The sequence below is a fragment of the Stegastes partitus genome, unplaced genomic scaffold, assembly GCF_000690725.1.
Source record: "Stegastes partitus isolate 25-593 unplaced genomic scaffold, Stegastes_partitus-1.0.2 Scaffold996, whole genome shotgun sequence".
NCBI classification, from domain to species: Eukaryota; Metazoa; Chordata; class Actinopteri; family Pomacentridae; genus Stegastes; species Stegastes partitus.
In genome coordinates, this window is record NW_007578727.1 from 162,819 (window position 1) to 187,210 (window position 24,392).

A 24,392-nucleotide genomic window follows, 5' to 3' on the forward strand; every position below is an offset into this window, starting at 1 on the left:
AAGCTTGAGTAAAAATGAGCCATAGCTATCTATTAAGAAAAAGCTCACGTTGTCTAAGCCGAAAATGAGGAGAAAGCCCAGTATAAGTAATCAAGTAACAAGCCCGGTGAAATATTAGAAAACAAAAGCCACTGTTGCATTCCAGTGATTTTCTTTTATGTAGAAAGTTGTGGAGCCTCATTCAAATCAGCATCTGACCAATCATGGATGTGTTCAACCCTAGGGGGGTCTTGAGCTTCACTGTCCAGGAGAGGTCAGAGGCCAAATACCTTTATCTAAGTGAAGTTCTTAAATGTACAGATCCAGTAGTTACATATCTATGATGATCACAGATCTGAAATCCCACTGAACACGTGATCAAAATGACTTCAGACATGATGCGTTTACCTCATATGGTTCTTGAGATAATAATAAAAGGTGCAAACATAAGAATAAACTCACAAAGCGTAGAATTTCTGGAAGTAAACTTATAACAAAGAGCACAAGCATATGCATTCAATTACAAGAAAAGTAGGTCTTAACAAATATATACGCTGAGAACAAAATGCCTCCCTCTATGTCTTTTATGGCTGAGACGGTTTAAACTGTTCAGTCAATTGAACAGAAAGTTCTGAGTTAGGGGAAGATAAAGGTCAAGAGGTCAGAATGAATAATGCAATCTGATCCAGAGGTGTGGTTTTCCTCAGAATTGACTCTTCATGACCCTAATCAGATTTTGGTTGAGGTTGGAGATGTCCTGTTGTTTCCATGAGGGCCGTGAGTGATCATTTTGAGGTAAACATCTGATCTGTTGATGTTCCATTTAGGTGAGTTTTGGGTTCGCTGTCTTCTGAAGTGGTTTCTTACCAAATTCACAGCTGTGGGAGAGGGTCTCTGGATTCTTTTGGTCTTGCTTTGGAATGTTCTGCAACTCAGTCGCCTATACTTATGTCCATGTTGAAGCATTCAAGAAGTTCCAGTTGTAACAAAAAAGGCCTTCGAGGTCTCTGGGAAGGGTTATCTTCGTGGAGGTTGAAGTAGTATTGAAGTTCGAGAGATCCTTTTCAAAACAAGATTTGTGGGTCTCTCGGGATGTTTAGAAAGTTTCTGAGGATTCAGTGGTTCTTGAACACAAAAAAGAAATCTCAGAAGAGTTTCTCGACATCCACATTGAGGTCATGAAGAAGTCCTAGAGGTAATGAAGGACGTTTGGTGTCAGTGATGCTTAAAGGTTCTTAAAAGATAGAGTGCAGGTCTTTCAGGACATTGAGGGTTCCACATTTCTAGAGCTTTAACTGGTTCTTGAACACCTTCAGGAATCTCTGAGGAGATGTGGGAGGCGATGAAGAACTTTCAGAAGAAATGAAGGAGGTTAAAAAGGCTGTGTCAGTCGTATTTGAAGAACCTTAAGAAGAAAGGACACGCAGGTCTTTCAAGATATGTAGTTAGTTGTTCTTTAATACATTAAAGAAGTCTCTGAGGAAGTTCTAGATATCCATGTTGGGGTGTTTCAGAAGCGCCAGAGGTTATGACGGAGGTTTAAGAGGTCTCCAGTGAGGTACCAGTCATCTTTGTGGAGGCTGTAGAAGTCTTGAAATTCCAGAGATCCTTAAAAAGTCAACATGTGCAGGTCTTTGAAGATATTTAAAGGATCCCAGAAGTGGTTTTCATGGCTCTTGAACACCTCAAAAAAGTCTCTCAGGAGGTTTTAGGTGTTGATGAAGTTCTCGAGGTAATGACGGAGGTTTTAGAGTTCTTTCAAGAGTGTTGGTAATGCTTTGAGGTTCATAAAGGTGAAGATCTACAGGTCTCTCTGTATATTTAGAGAGTGTTCCAGATGTTTCAGTGGTTCTTGGAGACAACAAATACCTCTCTAAGGAGGTTCCAGAGGTAATGAAAGAGTTTCCCCTGTGGAGGTTGTAGAAGTGTGGGTGTCTGAGGCGCTACATCAGAATCTGTCTATAAAAACTGACCAACACTGACTGGATCGTCTTCCAAACTAAGAGGACTGAATTCATAATCTGACTACACAGTTGCCATAGTTACAGTCTCTTCTCTTCCCATTGGTCAACACCAACAAAGCAAAGAAAGTAAAGTGTTCTGACAGGCTTGTCTGTTAGTGAAAGAAGACAAGAAGACGTAGAACCGAGAAGACGATAAAAACAGTAAAGAAGACGAAGACGTTCAGATTATTGAAAATTAACTGTCTGGTTGTTTCTGTAGTTTTTTTTCTCTGAAATATAATGGCAAAATATTGTTTCATTGTAAATGTAAAAAAATATATAGAACTTTGTTATGAAATACAAATTAAACTTAGTTTTATTTTGAAATACAAACACATTCAATATTTTTATTTTCACATATAAAGGCATTAAATATCAGAGACTTAAGGATTCCCAGGTGTGGCCAATCTGACAAATCTAGTAGATGTGTCAGTTGGGAATAACAGCTGATAAAGACGCCACACTCGTCAGATGACGCTTCTGAAGAAGGCGACAGAAAAGACGCCGAAACATGTCAAGGTACAGCTAACAACTTAATACCATTTGTCTTATTAAAAAGAAATCCTTCAGTCTGTTATATACTGAAGACAAAATGAACATATTTGCTGCATTAAATATAATCTTATGCTGAAATATTTACAAAACATAATAAATATAATTTATTTTGAAATATAAACACATAAATAGCATTTTATTCTCAAATATAAAAATATAAATATTGTTTTTTGAAATAAATATATTTAATTTTGAAATATAAAAACCTAAATATGATTAATTTAAAAATACATTCAGATAAATAACATTTTATCTGAAATACAAACACATAAATAAAACATTATTATGTAAAAACAGTTATTATATAAACGTGAATTCCCCTGAGTCAGCTCCACATGACAACATTGTTGTGACATCATCACTGCTGTGACATAATTACTGTTGTTGCTCAACTTCAGAAACTTTTGAAAAAGGTCTCTGTCTGTCTGTGTGCTGGTTCTAAAGCCTCCATGTAAACATACACAGGTCAGTAAACAAACAACAAATAAATACAACATCAATAAATATTATCAATAAATATCAATAAATAAAAGCAACATAAATAACCTACAGCTAATTTCACGTAAACTCTAATCAGAATCATTTGGGATCAAAGAGCAGCAGCTTGATCTTTATAAATGTGTGGATTGTAACTCTTCCGACACCTGCAGGTTTTGTCTTCTGCAGCTGCAGAAGGACTTAAGGTAAGTCAGCTGAAAGCCGAGCAGGTCCTGACCTGCAGATCCTCCATCACTGCCACAATCAGTTCTTTCTGTGTTCACATTCCTGACGGTTGTTCTGTCAACGTGCTGCGACTCGGATTCAAAGACGCTGTGTTGGTCTCAAACTGATCCCAAAACAGTTCAGTCTCTGGCTGTCCACTGCTCGAAGATCCAATATTTTTTAGTCTGTTGCATATCTAACTATATATTTTTTTTAAACTATTTGTACGTTGTGTTCTTTAGGATGTGAGAACACAGAGTTCTGCTGAAGTATCACATCAGTTCTGTTTTTAGGTCTCATCAGGTGCAGAAAATTCATCAATAACCGATCCATGAGGAATAATGTTTCTCAGCAGGTCTTGCAGGTCATTTTACCGACTCTCCCGTGTGTCCTCAAATGCAGCGCGGTGGCGTCCACGGTGGGCGGGGCTTAGCGCTTACCTCCAGCTCTCCTGTAAGCGATGGCAGCTCTCAGGCTGCGAATAAGGTCGTGACAAAAGGATCGCAGCTGCATCAGCGTCACGTGGCCCGCCACCTGGACCTCATAGTTTCCTTGGAGACGAGAAGCCAGGTCCGGGATCTGGTTCTGATCGGAAACATCACTGCTGAGCTGAGCCGCCTCTTTCATCTGAAACACATAGACAGCTGTCAGCCAACCGCAGTGAGACAACTGCAGATCACATGACCATTCGGAGGAGCACCGTTATTGGAGCACGGCTGTGACGTCATATCAGGTGTGCGTTACCTTGGTGATGTGCGTCTGCAGGTCTCTCAGATCGGCTCTCAGGTCCTTCAGTCCACTCAGTTTGTCGGACAGAACTCCCAGCAGCCCATGGTGCAACTGGCTGCCCACCAACATCCGACTCACACACATGTCCTGCAGGGGGTGACATCACATTTAATAGACAGTAGAACCCAGAGAACCAAAGCATCACCAAAACAACTATAACTGTATGACTCAAATCCAGAACTGTCACAGTCACCAAAGAAACACCCCAAGAACCACAACATGAACCACCTTAGGGTCACCAAAACCTCCTCACGAACACAAAGAATTGCCACATTTACCTTTATCTAGAACCTTTCTCGTAATGCATCAAAAGAACCCCCACATTTATCTCTAGAACCTCCTTCCTGATACATCGGAAGAAGCCTGTTAATTTAAAACCACCTCAGGAACCAAACAAATCCTCCAGTTCACTATAATCTCACAATGGACCAAAAGAACCCCAAACTCACCCAGGTAGCTTAAGACAAACTGTAAAGACCTCACGTACCCTTAAGTCCCCATGACAACAACAACCAAAAGGGCCTATTTCTCATCCCAGAACCAACCCTTTCAAACACTCATAAAATATCGATAAGGATCCAGTGAAGTGCCTTTGTATGCAAAGCACACAATAAACTGTCCTAAGAACCCTTAAAATCTCTTCAAAGACTGTAGGTGCTACCCTCAAGTCAACTCAACAACCAGCTCAAAAACCTGAGGAGTCCTCTTTTCCCCCCTATAGGCTGAGATCACAGAGACTGAACAATACCCCAAGAAACCACTTTAGCCACCAAAATAAATGGGTTTTCATCAGACTCACCAGAGTAAAGCTGTCGGACAGTGATTTGAGGACGGGGGGAGCAGGGATTCCAAGTGACGTCACCATCATCTGTAGGTTTGTGGTCTGACTGGACGAGTCGAGGCTCAGGCCCTGAGATGCAAAGGAGGCGTTAACACAAGAAGAAGAGCCAATCAGAGCTCACCTAACCCAGTGAATCTCACATCAGTTTACCTCGGTGTTGATGGTGGCGCTATGCACAGTGGGGATGTCTCTCAGGATTTTCTCCACCAGCGTCTTCGCTCGCTCGGCCGCCTCTCTAAACGCTGGTGGGGGGTCAGCCGGCGAGCTGACAGGAGCTGATTGGACAAGAACTGCAAACAGGAAGCAGTGCAGGAGGGCGACTGGAGAAGGGAACATGTTGAATTAGTTGTATGAAGTATTGACAGTGCCACACAGCAATATTCAATATACAGTGGGGAGAAAAAAAAACACAAACATCTAAAATGCAGATTGAACCCTGCGGCCATTCAAAGAACCACTTAAAAAATCCTTAGAACCTCTTTAAAAAAAATTGAAGTACATTCTAAATCAACAAATGACCAAAAGATCCACTCCAAGAAACTACTGAAACCTCTACAAACTACATCATTATTATTTTCCCGAGTAATGCAACAGTATTATTAATTATAATATTGTAGAGTCACACAGTCCTCAGATGAAGATATGCTAGAACCTTTTCAGAAAATGAGCTAAAGGCTCCTGCTCTTCATGTGCCTGCAGTGTTTGGGCACTAACAACCTCCCATACCTGTGCACTATCACTATTTACCCTCCATAAATGCTGAACTTCAGGTGAGTGCAGGCTCAGGTACAAAGTAATTATTATTATTGTTATTATTATTATTTTTAACTTCTGACTCCTGCTGCACAGTTCTACAGGTTTTGGATCTCCCTGTGCGGCTCTACCTGTGCGGGCGGAGCGGGTCTTACCTGTGCGAGGGTCCATGTGTGTCAGGGTGGCTGTCTGTCTGCGGGTCTCTCTGTCTGTCTGGCGTTTAGCTGTGCAGATTCTTTTTTAGCTTCCATTTGTAGCTCCCTGACTTTTATTGCGTCGCTGAGGGGTTTTCCGTTTTTACCGGAGTCACCCATAAACTGACGGAAGTTGCTGACAGCTTGCTGCGTCACAGCGCATCGTGGCCGCAAGCAGCAGCGTGCCCAGTTAGGACACGTGACCTCACAACTTCATTTCAACCGAAGTTCCGGTGTTTGATTTGTCGAATGAAACCAGAGAAACCAAATTAAACCACAATAAAACCAGAATACAACCTCAATGAAACCAAAATAAAACAGGCTGTAGCTAGTTCCTCAGAAAATACAATCTGATTATTATGATGATGACTTTTATCATTTAAATGCTGCAAAATGTTCAGTTCAAAGATCACATTTCTGTGATCTGAGTTTTTCTGAGTTTTTATTAATAATTATTATTCTTTCCACCATAAAGCAAATGATTGCATTAATTAAAATGATTAAAACCAACCTTTAAATTATCCGTCCAGTGATATAATCTCAGAGTCGGCACAATAATTCTAATAAACTGTTTACTCTTGGTGATCAGTCAAGAATGTTTTATAATGTCAGGGAATTAACTTTGAGCTTAAATAACTATAAAGATCGAATACGTAAAGTGACAGTAAGCCATAGAAAACACAGGAAAGAACTGTATACACACAAAAAATGTATTACGAACTAAAGCAAACAAATAACAACAACAAACATAAAACATAAAATACAAACAATGATGAAAATCCATCCATCCATCATCTATACACCACTTAATCCTCACTAGGGTCATGGGGGGCTGGAGTCTATCCCAGCTGACTCAGGGTGAAGGCAGGAGACACCTGGACAGGTCACCAGTCTATCACAGGGCTACACTTAGAGACAGACAACCAAGCACACTCACATTCACACCTACGGACAATTTAGAATCACCAATTAACCTCAACATATTTTTGGACTTGTGGGAGGAAGCCGGAGAACCCAGAGAGAACCCACGCTGCACGGGGAGAACATGCAATAACATGCAAACTCCATGCAGAAAGATCCCGGTGCCCCTACCGGGACGTGAATCAGCAACCTTCTTGCTGCAACAGTGCTACCAGCTGCGCCACCTTGCAGCCCCACAATGATGAAAATGCTGATTGAAAATCTGAGAATAAGAAACTAAATGTGGAGCAGAGACTTCAAAAGTCTTTTCACCTGAAGCAGCAGATTAAACTGTTAAATTTGGAATGTTTGTTTGAAGGCCAATTGTAATTTTGAAGCACCTGTTCAAAGATGGAAAGCTCAATACCTGCAGTTTCCTTGGATTTGGGTGCAGATGCTGTGATGTCTGGTGTTGGAAGAGACGAGGCCTCAGCTTCAGCTTCAGTGGGAGAGTGGGAGATTCTGTGGCCGGTAGAAAATCTGCGCTTTTTCGGGTGAAGAGGCTTTTCATAGTAAAATAACTGACCAATCACAAAGGGCCTTCCCAGAGGGTTAGGGTTAGATATGACGAGATATGACGCTTCTGTGGTCACACGGAGTCATAAGGTGGTCAGAGTTTTGCTCTGAAAGTAGAAGCTCGCACTCTTTAGATCCAGAGCAGAGAGAGGAGGAGGGGTAGAGCAAGAAAAATCCTCCAGATATAGTAAGGGCATTTTATGAGATTTTTCACAAATCTGGCAACTAAATCGTTACCAAACAATTTCTTCACCAATATGTTTGTAAAGGTGTGTAATAACATGCTCAGACTCAACAACATCATGACTGCAGTTTCTGCATGTAATGCCTTTACAGATTGCTCAGGCCCAGATGCATGTGACATGTGCAGCAACCGGCGGTGCATCTGCAAGAAGAATGACAATTACAGCTCATGAACTTCAGTAGCTCCTCAGGAGTCATGGGGTCTAGTGTTGGAACTGTCTCATACCCATGCACACCTAATGTCCATCCATAGTCACTGGGCTTCAGAGACCTGCTCTGTAGAAGGATCCAGTCCCAGGTCTGCAGAGTGAATGCTGTGCAGCTGCACCCTCTGTTAGAGGAAGAGTCTCTGGTTTGAGAACATCCGTCCATTATCTCACGAGGGTCACAGGGGGCTGGAGTCTATCCCAGCTGACTCAGGGTGAAGGCAGGGGACACCCTGGACAGGTCACCAGTCTTTCACAGAGCTACACTTAGAGACAGACAACCAAGCACACACACATTGACACAATCACCAATTAACCTTGCATTGTTTCTGGACTGTGGGAGGAAGCCAGAGAACCTGGAGAGAACCCACACTGCACGGGGAGAACATGACTCCAAGTCAATCACACTTCTGTGAAATCAACCTGTCCAGGTAGGAAGCAACACTTAATGTGAATCAATTTCACCTGCTGTTGTGCAAATGGAGCAGACAACAGGTGGAAATGAGAGGCAGTTAGCAGGACAACCCCTATAAAGGAGTGGTTCTGCAGGTGGTGACCACAGACCATGTCTCTGTTCTCATCCTTTCTGGCTCATGTTTTGGTCACTTTCACATCTTGTCAGTGCTCTCACCCCTAGAGGTAGCATGCGGTGGTGTCTACAACCCACACAAGCTGCTCAGGTAGTGCAGGATGGCACATCAATACGAGAAGGTTTGCTGTGTCTCTCAGCACAGTGTCCAGAGCCTGAAGGAGATACCAGGAGACATGGAGGGGGTCGTAGGAGGGCCACAACCCAGCAGCAGGACTGCTACCTCCTCTTTTGTGCAGGAGGAGCACTGCCAGAGCCCTGCAGGATGACCTCCAGCAGGCCACTAATATGCATGTTTCTGCTCAAACTGTCAGAAACAGACTCCATGAGGTGGTATGAGGGCCTGACGTCTACCAGTGGGGGTTGTGCTTACAGCCCAGCACCGTGAGGGCGATTGGCATTTGCCAGAGAACACCAAGTTTGGCAGATTGGCCACTGGCACCCTGTGCTCTTCACGGATGAGAGCAGGTTCACACTGAGCACATGTGACAGACATGACAGACTCTGGAGACGCCATGGAGAACGTTCTGCCGAATGCAACATCCTCCAGCATGACCGGTTTGGTGGGCCAGTCATGGTGTGGGGAGGCATTTCATTGGAGGGTCCACAGCCCTCCACGTGCTGTCTGCCATGCTGCCATTTGGTTAGCTCAGCCAGGTCAGGATCTTTGTGGATGGATGTTTTCCTTAGCCTTCTCCCAAAAAGTTTCTTCTTATTACGATCCTTTGAAGCTCTGACAGGTGTGATAAGATAATTTACAAGTTCTCTGGTTCTCTGGGCTCTGGTTGTCCGGCAATGGCTCCACCAAGTTTGCGAGGCTGATCTACGCTCACCTATGACCTGCAGGAAAGTCCCGTGTCCCACAGCGTGTGAATGTGAGCTGGAAAGTTCTGTCTTTTGGGGATCTGTGGTTGTTTATATCCTACATTTATGATGATCATTTAAAACAGAATATATTCTACAAAACAAAGAAAGTGACATAAATGTTATTTGGCATAATATTACAAATCACTGTTGAGTTGTTCATTTCCAGAAAATATCTGCATTTTATTGACTTTATTTTTTTTATTGTGTTTTTAGTCAAATTAGGATTTTATTTCACTCACGTTTTAGTCTCTCCAATACAGATGTAATGCTCCCTGAATTCTGACCGGAAAATTACTGGAAAATTACCAGGTTTTATGATAGCAGTTGCGTCAAAAGAAGTGCTGTTGAATCATACTATATTTGCAATTTCACAGTTATTACATTTGAACATCCTTAATTCAGAATTAAAATGCCTAAAACAAACAAAAACAACCAAAAAGAAAAACACATAATATAAAATTAAAGCTGGAAACTGTATTTTAATTTGGTTAAATGATTTAAATTTAAGGTCAGTTTCTGTTTTTTATGGCAGTTTGTGGCGCCACAGCTGCTGAATATTACAGTATGACCGTTTGTTTTTACACTCGACATCTAAAATGTAAAATTTCAGATGGTTTTTGGTGCCACAGCTGCTGAACATAAGTTTTAGTATTTGCTTTTACGGTATTGTTAAATTTCACACGTGTGCATTATTCTCCAGAACAGACCAGTGAAATGTTAAGAAATCGCCTCAGATTTCTTGTTTCATCTTGATGATATACTAGAATCAAAGTTTGTTATGAAATAACTTTCTTTCTTCACTCCATAAATCAGTGAACAGTGTCAACAGCCAGAATAATGAATTTTCTGCATGTTTTTAGGAATAAATCTTGTATAAATCAAGTTAATGCAACATTTCAGAGGAACATGAACAAAGACAGATAAAGACAAAAACAGAAAACTCTGACTAATGTGATTTAAACAGGAAATAAAAAGTCAGTTTTTTTCTCTGCTGATGAGGAAACCCTGATTGCAACGATGAATATTGTGCTGAGTCACACTTTCAGTATTTCAACAGAAACACAGGGAGAGGCTGAATGACACACTTCACACACACAAACTTCCTCAAGTTTCTCAAACTGAACTTTTCCACATGCATCAAACGGATTAAACCTAAAGTCAGCTGAAATTCCGACTTTTTATAATAAAGCTTAGCGCTGCGTTCAGATTCAGCAGATCTGTGGTAAATTACAGTTTGAAGCAGGTCAAACATCGAGCTGAAATCAGTTTCACAGTGTTTTAGTTGTTTAAACAGAATTCACTGTTAATGTTATTCCTGTTTCTGAGATGTTTCCATGAGGAATTAATAAACTTGTTCAACTTTAAATCAGCTGCTGCAACAAACACTTTGAAGTGAAACAAATGAGCAGCTGTCACGTCTCTGTCGGACTTTCAGACCTGTGAGATGATCTGAAATAAAACATCTGATACAACACGTTGTTTTAATGGAGACCAATGAGGAAGAAAACAAGTGTGACAGGAAAAAGCATCACTACTGCAAATGGTGCAAGACAGGAATGCTGGTAGAAAACTGTTAAATGTGCGTAATATTTATTTTACTGATCATTGGAGCTGATTATGGATAACCGACAGCTGCATGTTAAATTTATACTTTAAACTGAATATACTTAAACATGATATTGTGTTGAGGTGCATTCACAGTTGAAACCAAAAATTTATGTAAACTATATAAAAAGACACATAACTGTTTATTTTCTGCCTGTCTGACATTAAATGTGACTAAACTTTTCCTGTTTTAGGTCAGTTAGGATTACCAACATTATTTCTATTTGATAAACGCCAGAATAATAAGAGAGAGAATTTTTTACAGAATTTTTAATTACTTTTTTCAAAGTCAGAAGTTTACATACATATCCTTAGTATTTGGTAGCGTTGCCTTTAAACTGTATGACTTGGGTCAAATGTTTTCCTTCCACAAGCTTCTCACAATAGTTTGATGAATTCTGGTCCATTCCTCCAGACAGAACTGGTGGAACTGAGTCAGGTTTGTTGGCCGCCTTTTTGATTGGGGATCAGGGCTTTGTGATGGTCACTCCAGAACACTGACTTTGTTGACCTTAATCCACTTTGTAACTAATCTGGTGGTATGTTTAGGGTCATTGTCCATTTGAAGACCTATTTGTGCCCAAGCTTTAACTTCCTGGCTGATGTCTTGAGATGTTGCTTCAATATTTCCACATAATGTTCTTTCCTCATGATACCATCTATTCTGTGAAGTGCACCAGTCCCTCCTGCAGCAAAACACTCCCACAACATGATGCTGCCACCCCTGTACTTCACAGTTGGGATGGTGTTCTCAGGCTTCAAGCTTCATCCTTTTTCCTCCAAATGTAACGATGGTCATTAAGGCCAAACAGTTCAGTTTTAGTTTCATCAGACCACAGGACATGTCTCCAGAAATGAAGGTCTTTGTCCCTGTGTGCATTTACAAACTGCAATCTGGCTTTTTTTATGTTGCTTTTGGAGTAATGTCTTCTTCCTGTCTCAGTAGCCTTTCAGCCCATGTCGGTACAGGACTGGTTTCACTGTGGATAATGACTTCTTCTTGGGGCTTTCTGACCTCTTCCTGATATCTTGGATAATTTCTTTAGATTTTCCCGTGTTGTCACAAAAGGAAGCAGTTTGTTTGAGGTGTGCCTCCAATTAACTCAAATGTTGTCAGGTAACCTATCAAAAGCTTCTAAAGCCATGACATCATCATCTGGGCTTTCCCAAATAGTTTAAAGGCATAGTAATCTTAGTGTATGTCAACTCCTGACTTTAAAGAAAGGAATAAAAATTTCCTTAAAAAATAAATAAATAAATTCTCTCTCTCATTATTCTGGCATTTAGCAAATAGAAATAATGTTGGTAAACCTGACTGACCTAAAACAGGAAAAGTTTAGTCTGATTTAATGTCAGAGGGAGAAAATGAAAGGTTATGTGTCTTTTTATACAGTGTATGTACACTTCTAGTTTCAACTGTAGGTCTGACACTGTCCCATAATGCAGGAAATCACTTTTTGGTCAAATCAAAGTGAAATTAATGTTATTGATTGAATATTCTCTGAAATAAACACCAGTAAAATAACCAATTTTCTAATTTGTGTTCTATCGACTGCAGTACCTGTATGTAAACGGATGTGATTTCTGCAACTAAATACATGCCAGATTTCATGTACAGCGTGTGATACTGTAACTTCACAGCTTCATTCAGTGATATTAGCAATGCACAGTTCAGCATGTTTGCAGACGAAACACATTCCCGCAGCTGAGAATCTGTATCGCTCAAAGAATCCTCAGGAAACGATTTGGTTAAATGGAGACGCTTCTTCCAGCTGGTTTAAATCGTGAACAGAACCTGCTCCAGACCAGGTTAGCTCCACAGCATCAGTTACCATGGAGATCTAGCCAGGCAAGAGAGCCAGTGAAAACTCCGACTTTAAGCTCAACATACATGATAGCCCACTAATCTCACTTTATAGTGCAGCTCTCTGACGTCACAAACGGCAGAGTTTCAGGTGACTCACAGCTTTCTGGAATTCCTGAAATGATTAAAGAAACATGATGAAACACAGGAAGAAACTACACGACACGCACGCTGGATTGTTTTGTTTGATTTCAGATTTGACTGACAAAAGAAAAGCTGACGTGTGATATTTATTAAAGGTGTTGAAGCTCTTTTGATCAGAATCTGCAGCAGTTCTTCAGTAAACAGAAACTCCTTCACATTAAAGCTGCTGAGTCGCAGGTGTTTCCCGCTGTGATGAAACTCTGGTTTGTTTTGTTCATTCACATTTATCAGCCGGTAGTTTATCCACCAGGAAGCCAAACAAAGGAGCTGATGGTTTCCCTCATGTCAATATTTTAGACACTTTTTTTTGTGTGTCATCTGCAAAGTATTCTTCCACCAGTGGCGGCCGTGAATTTCACACCTGGGCCTTTAGTCGCATCCTACCGGAATCACCGTCATTATGGCGGAAACCATCTATAGTCTACAGTACGTCCACCGGATCCGGCAAAATGGTCAACACCTCGCGACCTGTTCTGGAGCGTCGTCCGCGAGCCGCCTGCAGCTCATTTGCATAAAGTAGACCTGACTTCTACTTTATGCAAATGAGGCGCGGGGAGCGGAGGTCGGACGAAAAACAGCTAAACTAGCCGTTGTTGAACTAAAATGAGGACAGATTCAGAAACTGCAGAGGAATGAAAGAGAAAGCTGGCGGCCGAGCTGCCATGTTGTCTCGCCGCTTCTACAGAACCGGTGACTGGGACAGGAGCTGTCATGTGAAGCAACGCGATCCTTCCCGGGGAAAATCTCCTCAGTGTACATATCGCAGTGACGTGAATTCGCGTTTGCGCAGGTTGAAAAATCTGAACTCAGGCCAATCACACTTGAGATCCTCTGGTGACTTCGAGAACATCCATCCATCATCTACACACCGCTTAATCCTCACTAGGGTCGTGGGGGGCTGGAGTCTATCCCAGCTGACTCAGGGTGAAGGCAGGGGACACCCTGGACAGGTCACCAGTCTATCACAGGGCTACACTTAGAGACAGACAACAAGCACACTCACATTCACACCTACAGACAATTTAGAATCACCAATTAACCTCAACATGTTTTTGGACCTTGTGGGAGGAAGCCAGAGAACCCAGAGAGAACCCACACTGCACGGGGAGAACATGCAAACTCCACGCAGAAAGATCCCGGGTGTCCTCACCGGGACGCGAACCAGCAACCTTCTTGCTGCGAGGCAACAGTGCTAACCACCGGACCACCTTCAGCCCACTTCAAGAACATGATTCATTAATTTTCTTGCAACTACCATAAATATTGATTGATTTACTTACTGGAGCACAAAAGGATAAAAATGAAATAAAACAATTAAAATGAGGCACCAAACTACTGAAAAACATCCACTCAGTCAGATTATTCTTCACAGAGCTGCAGAATGATGTATCAGTATCACTCACTAAACACTCCGACTGCTTTTTTTCCTCATCTGCTCAGTCATACCGTCATTGTCCATCACCTCATTTTTGTTGTTTTGTGCATTATTCCAGGTGTTTCCTGTTGTTTTGTCTTATTTTCCTCATTTTGATCATTCTTTATCCAATTTTTGGTAGCTTTGTGCCTCATTTAGTTGGTTTGTGTCTTATTCTGGTTGTATTTGCCTCATTTTGGATTTTTTTAACTTAATTTTAGTTGAATTATTTTATTTTGTTCATGTTTTTGTGTCTGTTTTGGATCTGTCATTCCTTAGCGTCCCGTCCACCGTCTTTGTGAGCAGCAGTGTGTTTCCACTTGCTGTGTGACATCATCATCATCCCAAAAACAACAAACACAAACAAAGGCGTGTAAACAAAAGCAGAGTTTATTTACGTGAGAGAGAAACAACAAACAGCAGCAGAGTTAGAGCTGTGACATGACAGCAGGAAAACACAAAGCAGGAGAGGGGGATTGTGGGTAATAACTGATCTACTGACACACGGCAACTTCCTGTCTGCACAGGAAGTCAGCGTAGTGGCTCACGGGAAGCTGTCATCATCGTCTTCAGCCATTTCTTTGGCAAACTCCAGATCCTGCTGCTCGCGCTCACGACGCTCCTGAACAACACAAAGTGAGTCACAGCAGTGAAAAACGAGTCAGCGTTTTCACGTTTCTGTTTCCACATCCACTTCCACGTGTCGTCTTACTTGCCAAAATCCATTTGTTGTTTTTGTTAATAAAATAACAACAACAAGAAAAACAAGAACAATAAACACATGGACTTATTAAGACATAAGCTGCTGGTAGTTCAGAAAGTTAAATACCAGATGTCAAGGTCTGAAACATTGGCTGTTATTTGATTGGTCGTCTGCTCTTCTTTTAGTGTCATAAAATGAGGCTCTGCTGCCACCATGTGGTGAGTCGACAACATTACAGCTCAGATTTTATTCAGAATCGCAACAACAGCAGCAAGTTTTTACACTTAAACTCCACAGGACTTTAGGAAAAGATGCATTTTCATGTGACAGGTGAGTGTGTGATGTCCGATGTGTTACCTCTGCTGACTCCAGGTCCTTGTTGTAAGCTTTAGGGGGAAACCTCATGGCCTGCAGGGGGAGACAGTTGCCGTTATTCTTTCTGCTCTGCATTTTATCACATTAAACTCAAACCTGTTGGATCTTGTGTAACTTGTGTCATCAGTGAGGAAGTGAAAATTCTTGACATTTTGAAAAGTCCAGAGATTTTTTAAGCGTTTAAAAGCGCGTTTTTAAAAAAAATTATTATTATTTGATTTTATTTTTTTTTAAATAGACTTTTTTTTTTTTAAGTCTTTTAAACCAATCAACTTTCCCAAACTTTGTTGTTTGGTAAAGTTACTATTTTTTATATACTATTGCAATTTTTTTTAAGTTCACGTTTTGTTTTTTTTTAAGTCTTAACGGTTGAAAAGTCTGGATTTTTTTTTTGTAAAATCCTGAGATTTGACAAGTGCTTCTTCAAAACTCTTGACACATTTAAAATCATGACATTTTTAAAACATCTTTACACTTTTTTTTTTTTATTCTTGATATCTTTAAAAAGCTGTTTAAAAAAAAAAAGTCTTGATGTTTTGATTTTTAAAGTTGATATTCTTAAATAGTATTACCTTTAAAGTTTATGTATCAGATTTAAAAAGTTGTAATATTTCTAAACGACAAAACCTGTTTGATTTCATTTAACTTGTGTCGTCAGTGACGAGGAGGAAATTCTTGACATTTTTTAAAAGCGCCGAGACTATGCTAAGATATATTTTTAAAAGTACATATTTTTAAATAGTATTTCCATTTTTGAAAGTTACTGTTTTTGGAAAAATCTTATCATATTTAAAAAGTGCTAAGGTTAGAGGGTTTTGAACTAGAACCTTTAGTTTTTTTAAATATTTAATGGAGATACTAAAGTCATATTTTCAGTGTGTCCAAAACCGGTGAAGGCTCTGATGGAGAAGGTTCCCTGTTCGCTCTCTGCTGGCAGTGAAGATGTGAAGCTAAGTAAAGCTGCAGTCGGCTGGACGCTGTGACCCCACAGGTCACCTGCGGCTCTCTCAGGCGTTACCTTGACAGACATGTTATGGATGTCCAGGCAGAAGGAGATTCTCTGGTGAAACGCCAGCTGAGGCTCTCTGGTCCCGTAGATGTCCATGGTCTCCTTTGACTGGACGAAGCCTTTCTCGTGGTTGATGCTGGCCTCAATGACGCCGTCACGGATCGCCTGCAAACGCACACAGGTCACATGACTCGCCCGCTGCCGTACGGCAGTCTGAGGTATGCTTGTGACGGAGTTTCCTGGTTACCTTGGCAACGATGAACTCTGCATCCTCGGGGCTGTCGAGCTGCAGCTTCTGAGCGATGTCAGCCAGAGAGATGCGAGAGTACGAAAGGCTGATCATCCGCACACCTGAACACACAAACCGGTTCGTGATTGGTTAGAAGCCCTGGTCGCTCACATGGAATCATGTGATGTCAGAGGTGACGATGCGTGTGATTGGCTCACCGGTCTTGATGACGTTGTGTCTCAGGCGGATGATAAGCGTGTATGTCCCGTCGGTCTGGAACTTCTCCCCAAACTGCTCCAACACCTGGTTAAACTTGGCCAAGTTACCTGTCCGGACCGCTGAGCAAACCACAGCCACGGTTAGAACCTGCTCTGGTCATGTGACTTTATTTAGGCCTCAACATGAATGAATAGTAACCAAACTGGTGAAGTCATGACATTTCTCACACGTGACATTTTTGAATAGTCCTGATAGTTCTAAAATGTTCCTGACACTTCTGAAAAGTCGTGATGTTTTCTAATTCCTGATACGTTTTAAAAGTCCTCACAATTTTGAAGAGTTGTGGCTTTTGTTTAAAGTCAGGACAATTCTAAAAAGTTGCATTGCTACTGAAAAGTTGGCAGTTTTAATGTCATGACAGAAAGGTCACGGCAGCTTTTAAGCGCTGAAGCTTTTTTTTCCCTACTGCTGACATCTGAAAAGTCGTGACGTTTTTAAAAATGTGTCACATTTTTGAAAGCTGCAACATTTTTCAAAAATCCTGAGTTTCTGAAAAGTTAAGACATATTTGAAAAGATACTCAAAGAAAAGATTATGTAATAATAAAAGATAACTTTTAGAAGTCGTGACATTTTCATAAAGTGAGGACCAAATCGTTAAACTGTGACACTTTTCTTAAGTCGTGACATTTGTAAAGCGCTACAATATTTCTGAAAAGTTGTGAGATTGTCTGTAAAGTCCTCATTTTATCTGTTTGTTTTAGACTTGGTGTTAAAGTTTAGGTCAAAATCAGGTCGAGGTTCAGTTTGGGAGTTTTACATGTCAAGGTGAGCTGATGCAGTACTCAGAGAGTTCAAACATAATATAAATATAGATATATAAAGATAAATATATACTAACCCTGTGTGAGCAGGAAGTACGGCATCAGGGACCTTTTGAGTGACGGCTGCCTGAACTGAAGTCTGTCAGGAATTTCTCCCAACAACAGCTCCACCACGATCAGCAGCTTATGAACCTGGACACACACATTTACTGTTACAAACACAGCTGCTGTGTAATTTAGATTCTACATAGTATCAGTACCACAGAATATGTGGTGAGTACATCAGTGTGTACCGACCGTCTGTTTGAAGCCCACGGCAGTGTGTTGAGGAGCTTTCCTCAGAGCGTTGGTCAGAGTCCTGCGAGCCTCAGAATACTCCAACTGGATCGCTTTAATCCGACCTGCAGGAGGTCACATGACACACCGGTCAGCTGTGGCGGCAGGACAACCTTCACCTGTGTAGTCCAGGTATGAGTCTCACCTGTGTAATAGAGGTAACGGGCCCACTCGTTGTTGTTGGCGAGCTCGGGGAACACGGACTTGGACACCAGCTTCTCTGCCTGGTCGTACAGGTTGAAGTGCAGGTAGTTTCTGAGCAGCAGGTTCAGGAGAACGGCCTGACCGTCGGCGTCGTGACGCAGTGTCGCCGTCCGCAGCCGGGTGTGGAGAAAGCTGAGCGGTCAAAACACAATGAGAGTTTTAGCGCTGCGAGGAAGGCCAGGGATGTGTCGTGATATTTCTGAAAAGTTGGGACATTTATGAAAAAAAGTAATCAAAAAATGTCATGACTTTGGAAGCGTTACCTGCGGATGGTGTCGAACTGGTTCAGGAACTCGTACACTCGGGCGTGATAATAGTAACATTTAGCTGCGACCAGGTCAAGAGCTCTGCGGTTCTTAGAACCGATCTTCTGCAACAGGTCGTCCGACACTTTCTGAGCCTGAAACACAACAACCAACAACGTCAATAACAAATAACAACATCAACAAAAATAACAGAATCAACAAGAAGCAACAACAAACAGATCAACTTTTTACAGCTTCAGTGAGCCTGAAAATTGTCAAACAAATGAAGAGACAAAAACCAACTGAGAAAAACAAGGTAACAGAGAAAAACAAACAAACGAAGAGACACAGGACAACAAGAATGACAAAAAAAAACCCAGAGAAAAACAAAGAGCTAACATAAACCAACAGGTGTCAGGTGAGCTCCCACCTCGGTGTATCTCTTCTGGTTGGTCAGGTGAACCACCAGCAGCAGCTGCAGGTAGGCTTCCACCTCCGGCAGCAGAGGAGCTGCCGCCGCCTTCCCCGTCCTCGGGCGAAACTGGACATCTCCATCCGCCATCTCCATCGGCTGAGACAGACAAACAACCGATCAATACCATCATGTGATCAGGAATCTTTTTAGAAATATATTATTAATACAACTGGTTGAGTTTTAAGGCTCCATGATCTGCATCCTGCTGCTTCACTCCATCATTCACATCGTCTAATGATCGACTTATTGTCTGATTATCGGTTGATTAACAGTCAGAGTCTCCTGTTTATTATTCTGTCTCAGATTCAATTCTTAAAATCAAACACATTTCAGTTCCAATCACCGCATCTGATCAGTTTCTGTCAATGAGTGATGATTATCAGCAGGTATGAACTGATCAATACTGTGTGACCTCACCTCCTCCAGGAAGCCCAGCAGGAAGTCTCTGGTGGTGGCATTGTTGGTGAAGAAGCCACAGATGGCTTTGTGCAGCACATTGGTGTTGAGGCGGCGGCTGGTGGACGGTAACGCTCGGAGAGCTCGCAGAACGAACCGAGGCTCCTTCCCAGAAACCGCCTTCTCGATCTGCTTCACATGTTCCTTAATGTCTGCACAGGAATACATTCAGTCACTGTTCAGGTACACTCACAGCGACAGACACACAACTGACACTTCCCAGCATTTCTACCAAAGTTTAAGGCTTTCTGGAGTTTTTAAACTTTATTTAAAAGACACCGTTTGTTGAGCTGCAGCTCCACATGAGAAGCAACAAGAGAGAAACTGAGGAGGAGATCTGGCTACAAACAGAAATCAGCTGAGAGGAGATCTATCACAACAAGGATGAAAAACAGCTTCTCTGTCTACAGATGTTGCTAGTTCGATCGTTTAATTCAGCAGCATAAAGCTCACAGTCCAAAAATACAGAGACTAGTCAGATGTCAGAACAGCTGAGAAAGTTTTCAAACAGCAGACAATCACTGATTACAGAACTTTTAACTCTGAACACATGAAACCAACTGAGGCAGCTACAACAGAGGGTTTTAAAACATGAGCTGAGGATTGTAACAGGAAGAATTATTCTATTATTAATAATAAAAAAATATGCCTGTTTGTATTTTTCCTGATGATCGCACAGCAGGAACATGGCAGATAGTGTGGCTGCTTTATCTCATATTAAAACAAAACATCACGTCATTAGATTTTTTAGTTTAATGTAAATCTGGTTCAGGTCTGATGATCTGCTGCTTCAGTCTGGCTCTGTTTTTTACACTGTCATGTTTGTCATAGCTTCAGTTAAACACAGTGACAGTCTTTCATATGGTGTTCGACAACACGACAAGTGATGTGTATGAATCTAAAGTGACAGCAGCTTATCAAAGCGTCCACATAACTAACAGTTCAGTTCTCTTTGGGGTCATTTTGATCACTTTTACTTCAGATTTCAGAAGCAGCAAAAATCTTCAGAGCTTCGGTAGAAAGTAAATGGACTTCTCTTTTAGGTTCTTGAAAATGTTTTCTGGTCTGGACCTGGTCTGAGGTAGTTTTAGTGGAGTAAGAGACTGTGAATCCCACACAGAGTAAAGTGTGAGGTCCAAGTGAGGTGGTTCTGGTCTGAAGTGTTTTAACCTGCACATCAGGTACCTGTTAATACTTTGACTGGTGCAGAGTTTCTCGCAATTCCACTCTGATTCTGTATTTATTTTATATTAATTCCTCAATCTCCAGAACCTGAACTTTTCTCACTGGATTCTGGTTCTGTTTAAAGCTGAATGTCCTTCTGACACCTGCGTTTAAACACACCTGAGTTTCCTGAGTTCAATTTTCTGTATGTGAACACAAACCGGTCCAGTAAGGCTGGATCTAGTTCTGAATCTGGTTCTGGTCCCAGCCTGGTCGGTGTCACAGCGGGTTCAAAACAACAGTTAGCTGTTAGCCGCTCATGCTAACAAGCTAATGCCGCTGACTTTACATTATTTTCGGTCACTGACAGCGAACCGGTTCCGTTACCGGAGCCTCTAGGCGAGTTTAACAGACTTTTTAAAAAGCTGGTTTTTACCGTCCAGCGTCACGCTGTCCAGCTCCTTTGGCTGCTTGGCCGCTGTAGCCGCCTCCTCCTCCGGCATCTCCACGTCCTGCGGCTCGGGGCCCGCTTCCTTCGGCTCCTTGGGCTTCTCCTGTTTGGAGTCCCGGCCTTTGTCCCGCCGCTTGGCCGCTGTCTCCTTCATGCTGAGCGCGGACGAACTGTGTCGGTGAGCGGAGAGAAGAAGCTGTGGTGATTTGTTAAGGAGAGTTTGATGTGCAGAGTCACTCCGCTAAACTGCACTGAATCCGCAATGACTGGCAACTATTGTGACGCGAAGGATTGTGGGAAACAGACCGCAGGCAGGAGCAGCTGCTGGCAGAAACAGCGGCGCAGACTCACATAATCGAAAGCAGAGAGATCGATCTGTTAAGTTTCACAACAACGAAAACACAACGGAACGACTGAGAAGTATTCAGATTTTATTGATCCTTTACTTTTAAATAGTAATAATTCAGAACAATCTGATCTAAACACCGGGCAGAATAAATTCATCAAAAATATAAATATGCATGTTAGAAAAACAAGTTAAAATAGGTACAAACATTGATGTGATGATAGTTTCTTAAAATGTGAGTCAAAACATGGCTCGGCTCAGTTATCTTGAAAAATACTTATTATTATTACGCAGAAATTATATTTAGTCCACTTTAGAAAATTAATTTGTTTAAAGACCTTGTGTGTTTTATAATCCTAAAAAAAAACAAAAACATTTTCCATCAAAAAAAGGAAACTGGACACAGACAAAAGTCATGTTTTTATAAAACAGCAAAGAGAGAATCAAACTGATTCTTAGTGATTTTGATACTGATTTTAAATTAATTTCACCAGCTATCAACCTACCTGGATATAAATACACATGCATAAAGTGATGTGTTCTGAGGACTGTAATAGAAACAATACGAGCAAGCAGAGAGAGAAACAGAAGACATACGAGTTGATTTGTGGTGTTGCTGAGCTCTGAGTGTCTCTGATGACAGAACAAACCCAATCTGAGGCTCTAAACTCTGCTAACCATCCAGCAAACACAACTTAGACCACATTAAAACAATTTTTCAAAAGTTCGCTGTGAGGAGATCCAGGGACTCTCTGGATGTGTTGGGCTGTCATTTAAGTTTGTTGGGTCAAAACTTTAGTTCTACATTAGTCAATTCCCATAACTGAGGAAGCTTAATATTTATATTAGTTAGGTTAAGTTTCATAATTTACAATAGTTGGATGAATCTCCATAATTATTACAACAATGTAGGATGAAAAAAAAGCAAATAACTGTAAAATAACTATGATTTTAGCTCATTTAAATATGCTAAAACCGTGACTGTATGGTCACACAATGACAAACTGTGTAAAAACACAGATTTGTGATGTGGAATTTCTGTAAAGTTTAGGCCTGTTTTTTGTTGTTGTTGTTTACGGTCAACATGTAAATGGTTCTTAATCTCATTTTACTTGTGTATAGTGACAATAAAGGCATTCTATTCTATTCTAAATGAATATTTTTTTCTGTGATTTTATCTAGGCTGCAGAGACATTAAAAAAAGTCAAGATGATAGGAATACAACTGGTTCTATATCCATCAAACTGCAACTTCTTCCAACTCAAACCTCAAAACAAACAAAACAGCTGTCGGGCCACAAAGTTAAACCGCAAAACAAATGCATATGTTATTAAGCGTTAATGTCAATTTACTGTTTTGTTGTTGATTCTTTTTACACAATTAACTTAATCTCGTTTTCTTACATATTTAAGGTGAAAATTATTTGCATCACAGGTCCTTCATCCTCCATCCTCTGATTCCGGATTTGAAGATGTATTCTGTCCAAAAATCTGCTTCCAAGTTTTAAAACTTTTTCTGTCTGAAAGCTCAAAACATTCAGTTTATTATCATATTATAAATAGTTAATCAGTCATCATAATGGATGAATATTAATTTTCTGCTGCATTTTGTGATGAGTTGACTCATCATAGAGGAAATAAGGACAAACAAACTGAATCCTACTGATGAGGTTTTATTCACACATGAAGTCAGAACAACATCAAAGGTTTATTTTATTTTATTCTCTCAGAAGATGGTTGGGAAAGTCTGGAGGAGTTCCGAGTGTTCTTCAAGGACTCTGAAGGACCAAGTGGGGTCTCATAGTTATTAAGGAACTCTAAAATGTATTTGAAGAAAACCTTTACATGGTTCTGTGGAGACATTTGGGGAACTTCTAAGGTCTTAAGAAGGTTCCAGATGTCCTTCAGGTGATATTGTGAATCCAGACATTTTTGAGAAGGAAACAGAATTCTTTGAGTTGTTTCTGAAGGTCCTCAGGAAAGCCCCCAAACATCCAAAGTTCCTTGAGCCTTAACTAAAGGTTACGAAGGAGGTTCCAGGATCCTTGAGGAACGTTTGAGTTCATTAAAGAGGTTTCAGATGTGATTGAAGAGCTCTAAGTTCTTCAGGAGGTCTTAAACATACATCATGTGGTTCTTTGTGTCACCAGAGGGTTTTACAGTTCCTTGAAGCATTTTAAGGGCCTTGAAGTGAAGTCTGAGAATTACAGAGTCCTCATCAAGTTCTAGGTAACCTCTGGTTCTGGGTTCTAAGAGTTCTCCTAAACTCTCCTAAAACATCATTAAGAAGGTTCCAAGAATCACTGCAAAACATACGAGAATGTTAAGTTCTGCGAGGTTCAAGATGTTGCAAAGGACCTCTCATAGGACTGGGAACATAAAAGTTGCTTGAGGCATTTTTAGAAGTTCATCATTTGGTTCTGTGGACCTTGAATGGGATTTCCAGTTTCTTGAGGTATTTTAAGGGTCAGAAAGATCTGGTGGTCCCCAAGGAGGTTCTAGGGATTGCTGATAAAATTGTAGAGAAGCTCTATGGTTCCCTGAGGATGCTACAGGTGTCACTGAAGAGGTTCCACAGTCTTTGAGGTTCTGCATTTTGTCCCTGGGGAGTTATCTGCAAGATTTTACAAGCCCTGGTTAGGATAAAGAGTTCCTTAAGGAATTTCTAAAGGCTTCTAAGAATGTTCTCGGAGTTCTTTGGACCTTAAAGTGGATCTGGTCATTTGTGCATAGATTCCAAGTTTTTAGGATGTTCACGAGGTCTCTGGTGAAGTTCTACAGGAGCTCTATGGTTCTTTGGAAAGATTCCAGGAGTGCTTGGGGAGCCTCTTATGCATTTCGATCGGAAGGAGGATCCCGGCTCTCCAGGAACTTGAGGTACTCTAGGTGTCGGCGTGCGACAGCCTCGTTCTCCCGAATGTAGTAGGCCAGGTAGGAGATGAGCATGAAGAACCAGAGGAACATGGTGACCAGCGTCAGAACGTCATGGGTTCTTCTCACAGAACGACACAGATCCCAGTCCTCCATCAGCAGCAACATCGGCAGACCAACAGCTCCTGCAACACAAGCACGCACAGGGTGACACACACACACACACACACACACACACACACACTCACACACACACACACACA

At 41.3% G+C, this 24,392-nt stretch overlaps 3 protein-coding genes across 3 annotated transcripts in view; all 3 read right to left on the reverse strand.

Annotated features, from left to right (window-relative positions):
• Positions 1-2,757: 2,757 nt before the first annotated feature.
• Positions 2,758-5,850, reverse strand: LOC103366932 (uncharacterized). The gene is made up of 5 exons (XM_008294802.1): positions 5,778-5,850; positions 5,020-5,189; positions 4,828-4,938; positions 3,984-4,115; positions 2,758-3,866 (listed from the first exon to the last, which is right to left on the reverse strand). The coding sequence occupies exons 1-5, from the start codon at positions 5,791-5,793 to the stop codon at positions 3,669-3,671; spliced, it is 627 nt and encodes a 208-aa protein (XP_008293024.1). The 5' UTR covers positions 5,794-5,850; the 3' UTR covers positions 2,758-3,668.
• An 8,766-nt stretch (positions 5,851-14,616) lies between these two features.
• On the reverse strand, positions 14,617-21,215 carry psmd3 (proteasome 26S subunit, non-ATPase 3). Its single transcript, XM_008294803.1, has 12 exons — positions 20,899-21,215; positions 19,260-19,450; positions 18,798-18,938; positions 18,386-18,522; positions 18,064-18,254; positions 17,880-17,983; positions 17,660-17,774; positions 16,759-16,878; positions 16,559-16,662; positions 16,321-16,476; positions 15,285-15,335; positions 14,617-14,846 (listed from the first exon to the last, which is right to left on the reverse strand). Exons 1-12 carry the CDS (start codon positions 21,065-21,067, stop codon positions 14,769-14,771), a joined length of 1,557 nt encoding a protein of 518 aa, XP_008293025.1. The 5' UTR covers positions 21,068-21,215; the 3' UTR covers positions 14,617-14,768.
• Positions 21,216-23,208: 1,993 nt separating this feature from the next.
• Positions 23,209-24,392, reverse strand: part of LOC103366936 (leucine-rich repeat-containing protein 3B-like) — a 2,416-nt gene continuing 1,232 nt past the window's right edge. Inside the window, exon 5 of the mRNA XM_008294806.1 lies at positions 23,209-24,314. Coding sequence (XP_008293028.1) covers positions 24,088-24,314 — 227 coding nt within the window. The 3' untranslated portion in view covers positions 23,209-24,087. The remainder of the gene's footprint in view (positions 24,315-24,392) is intronic.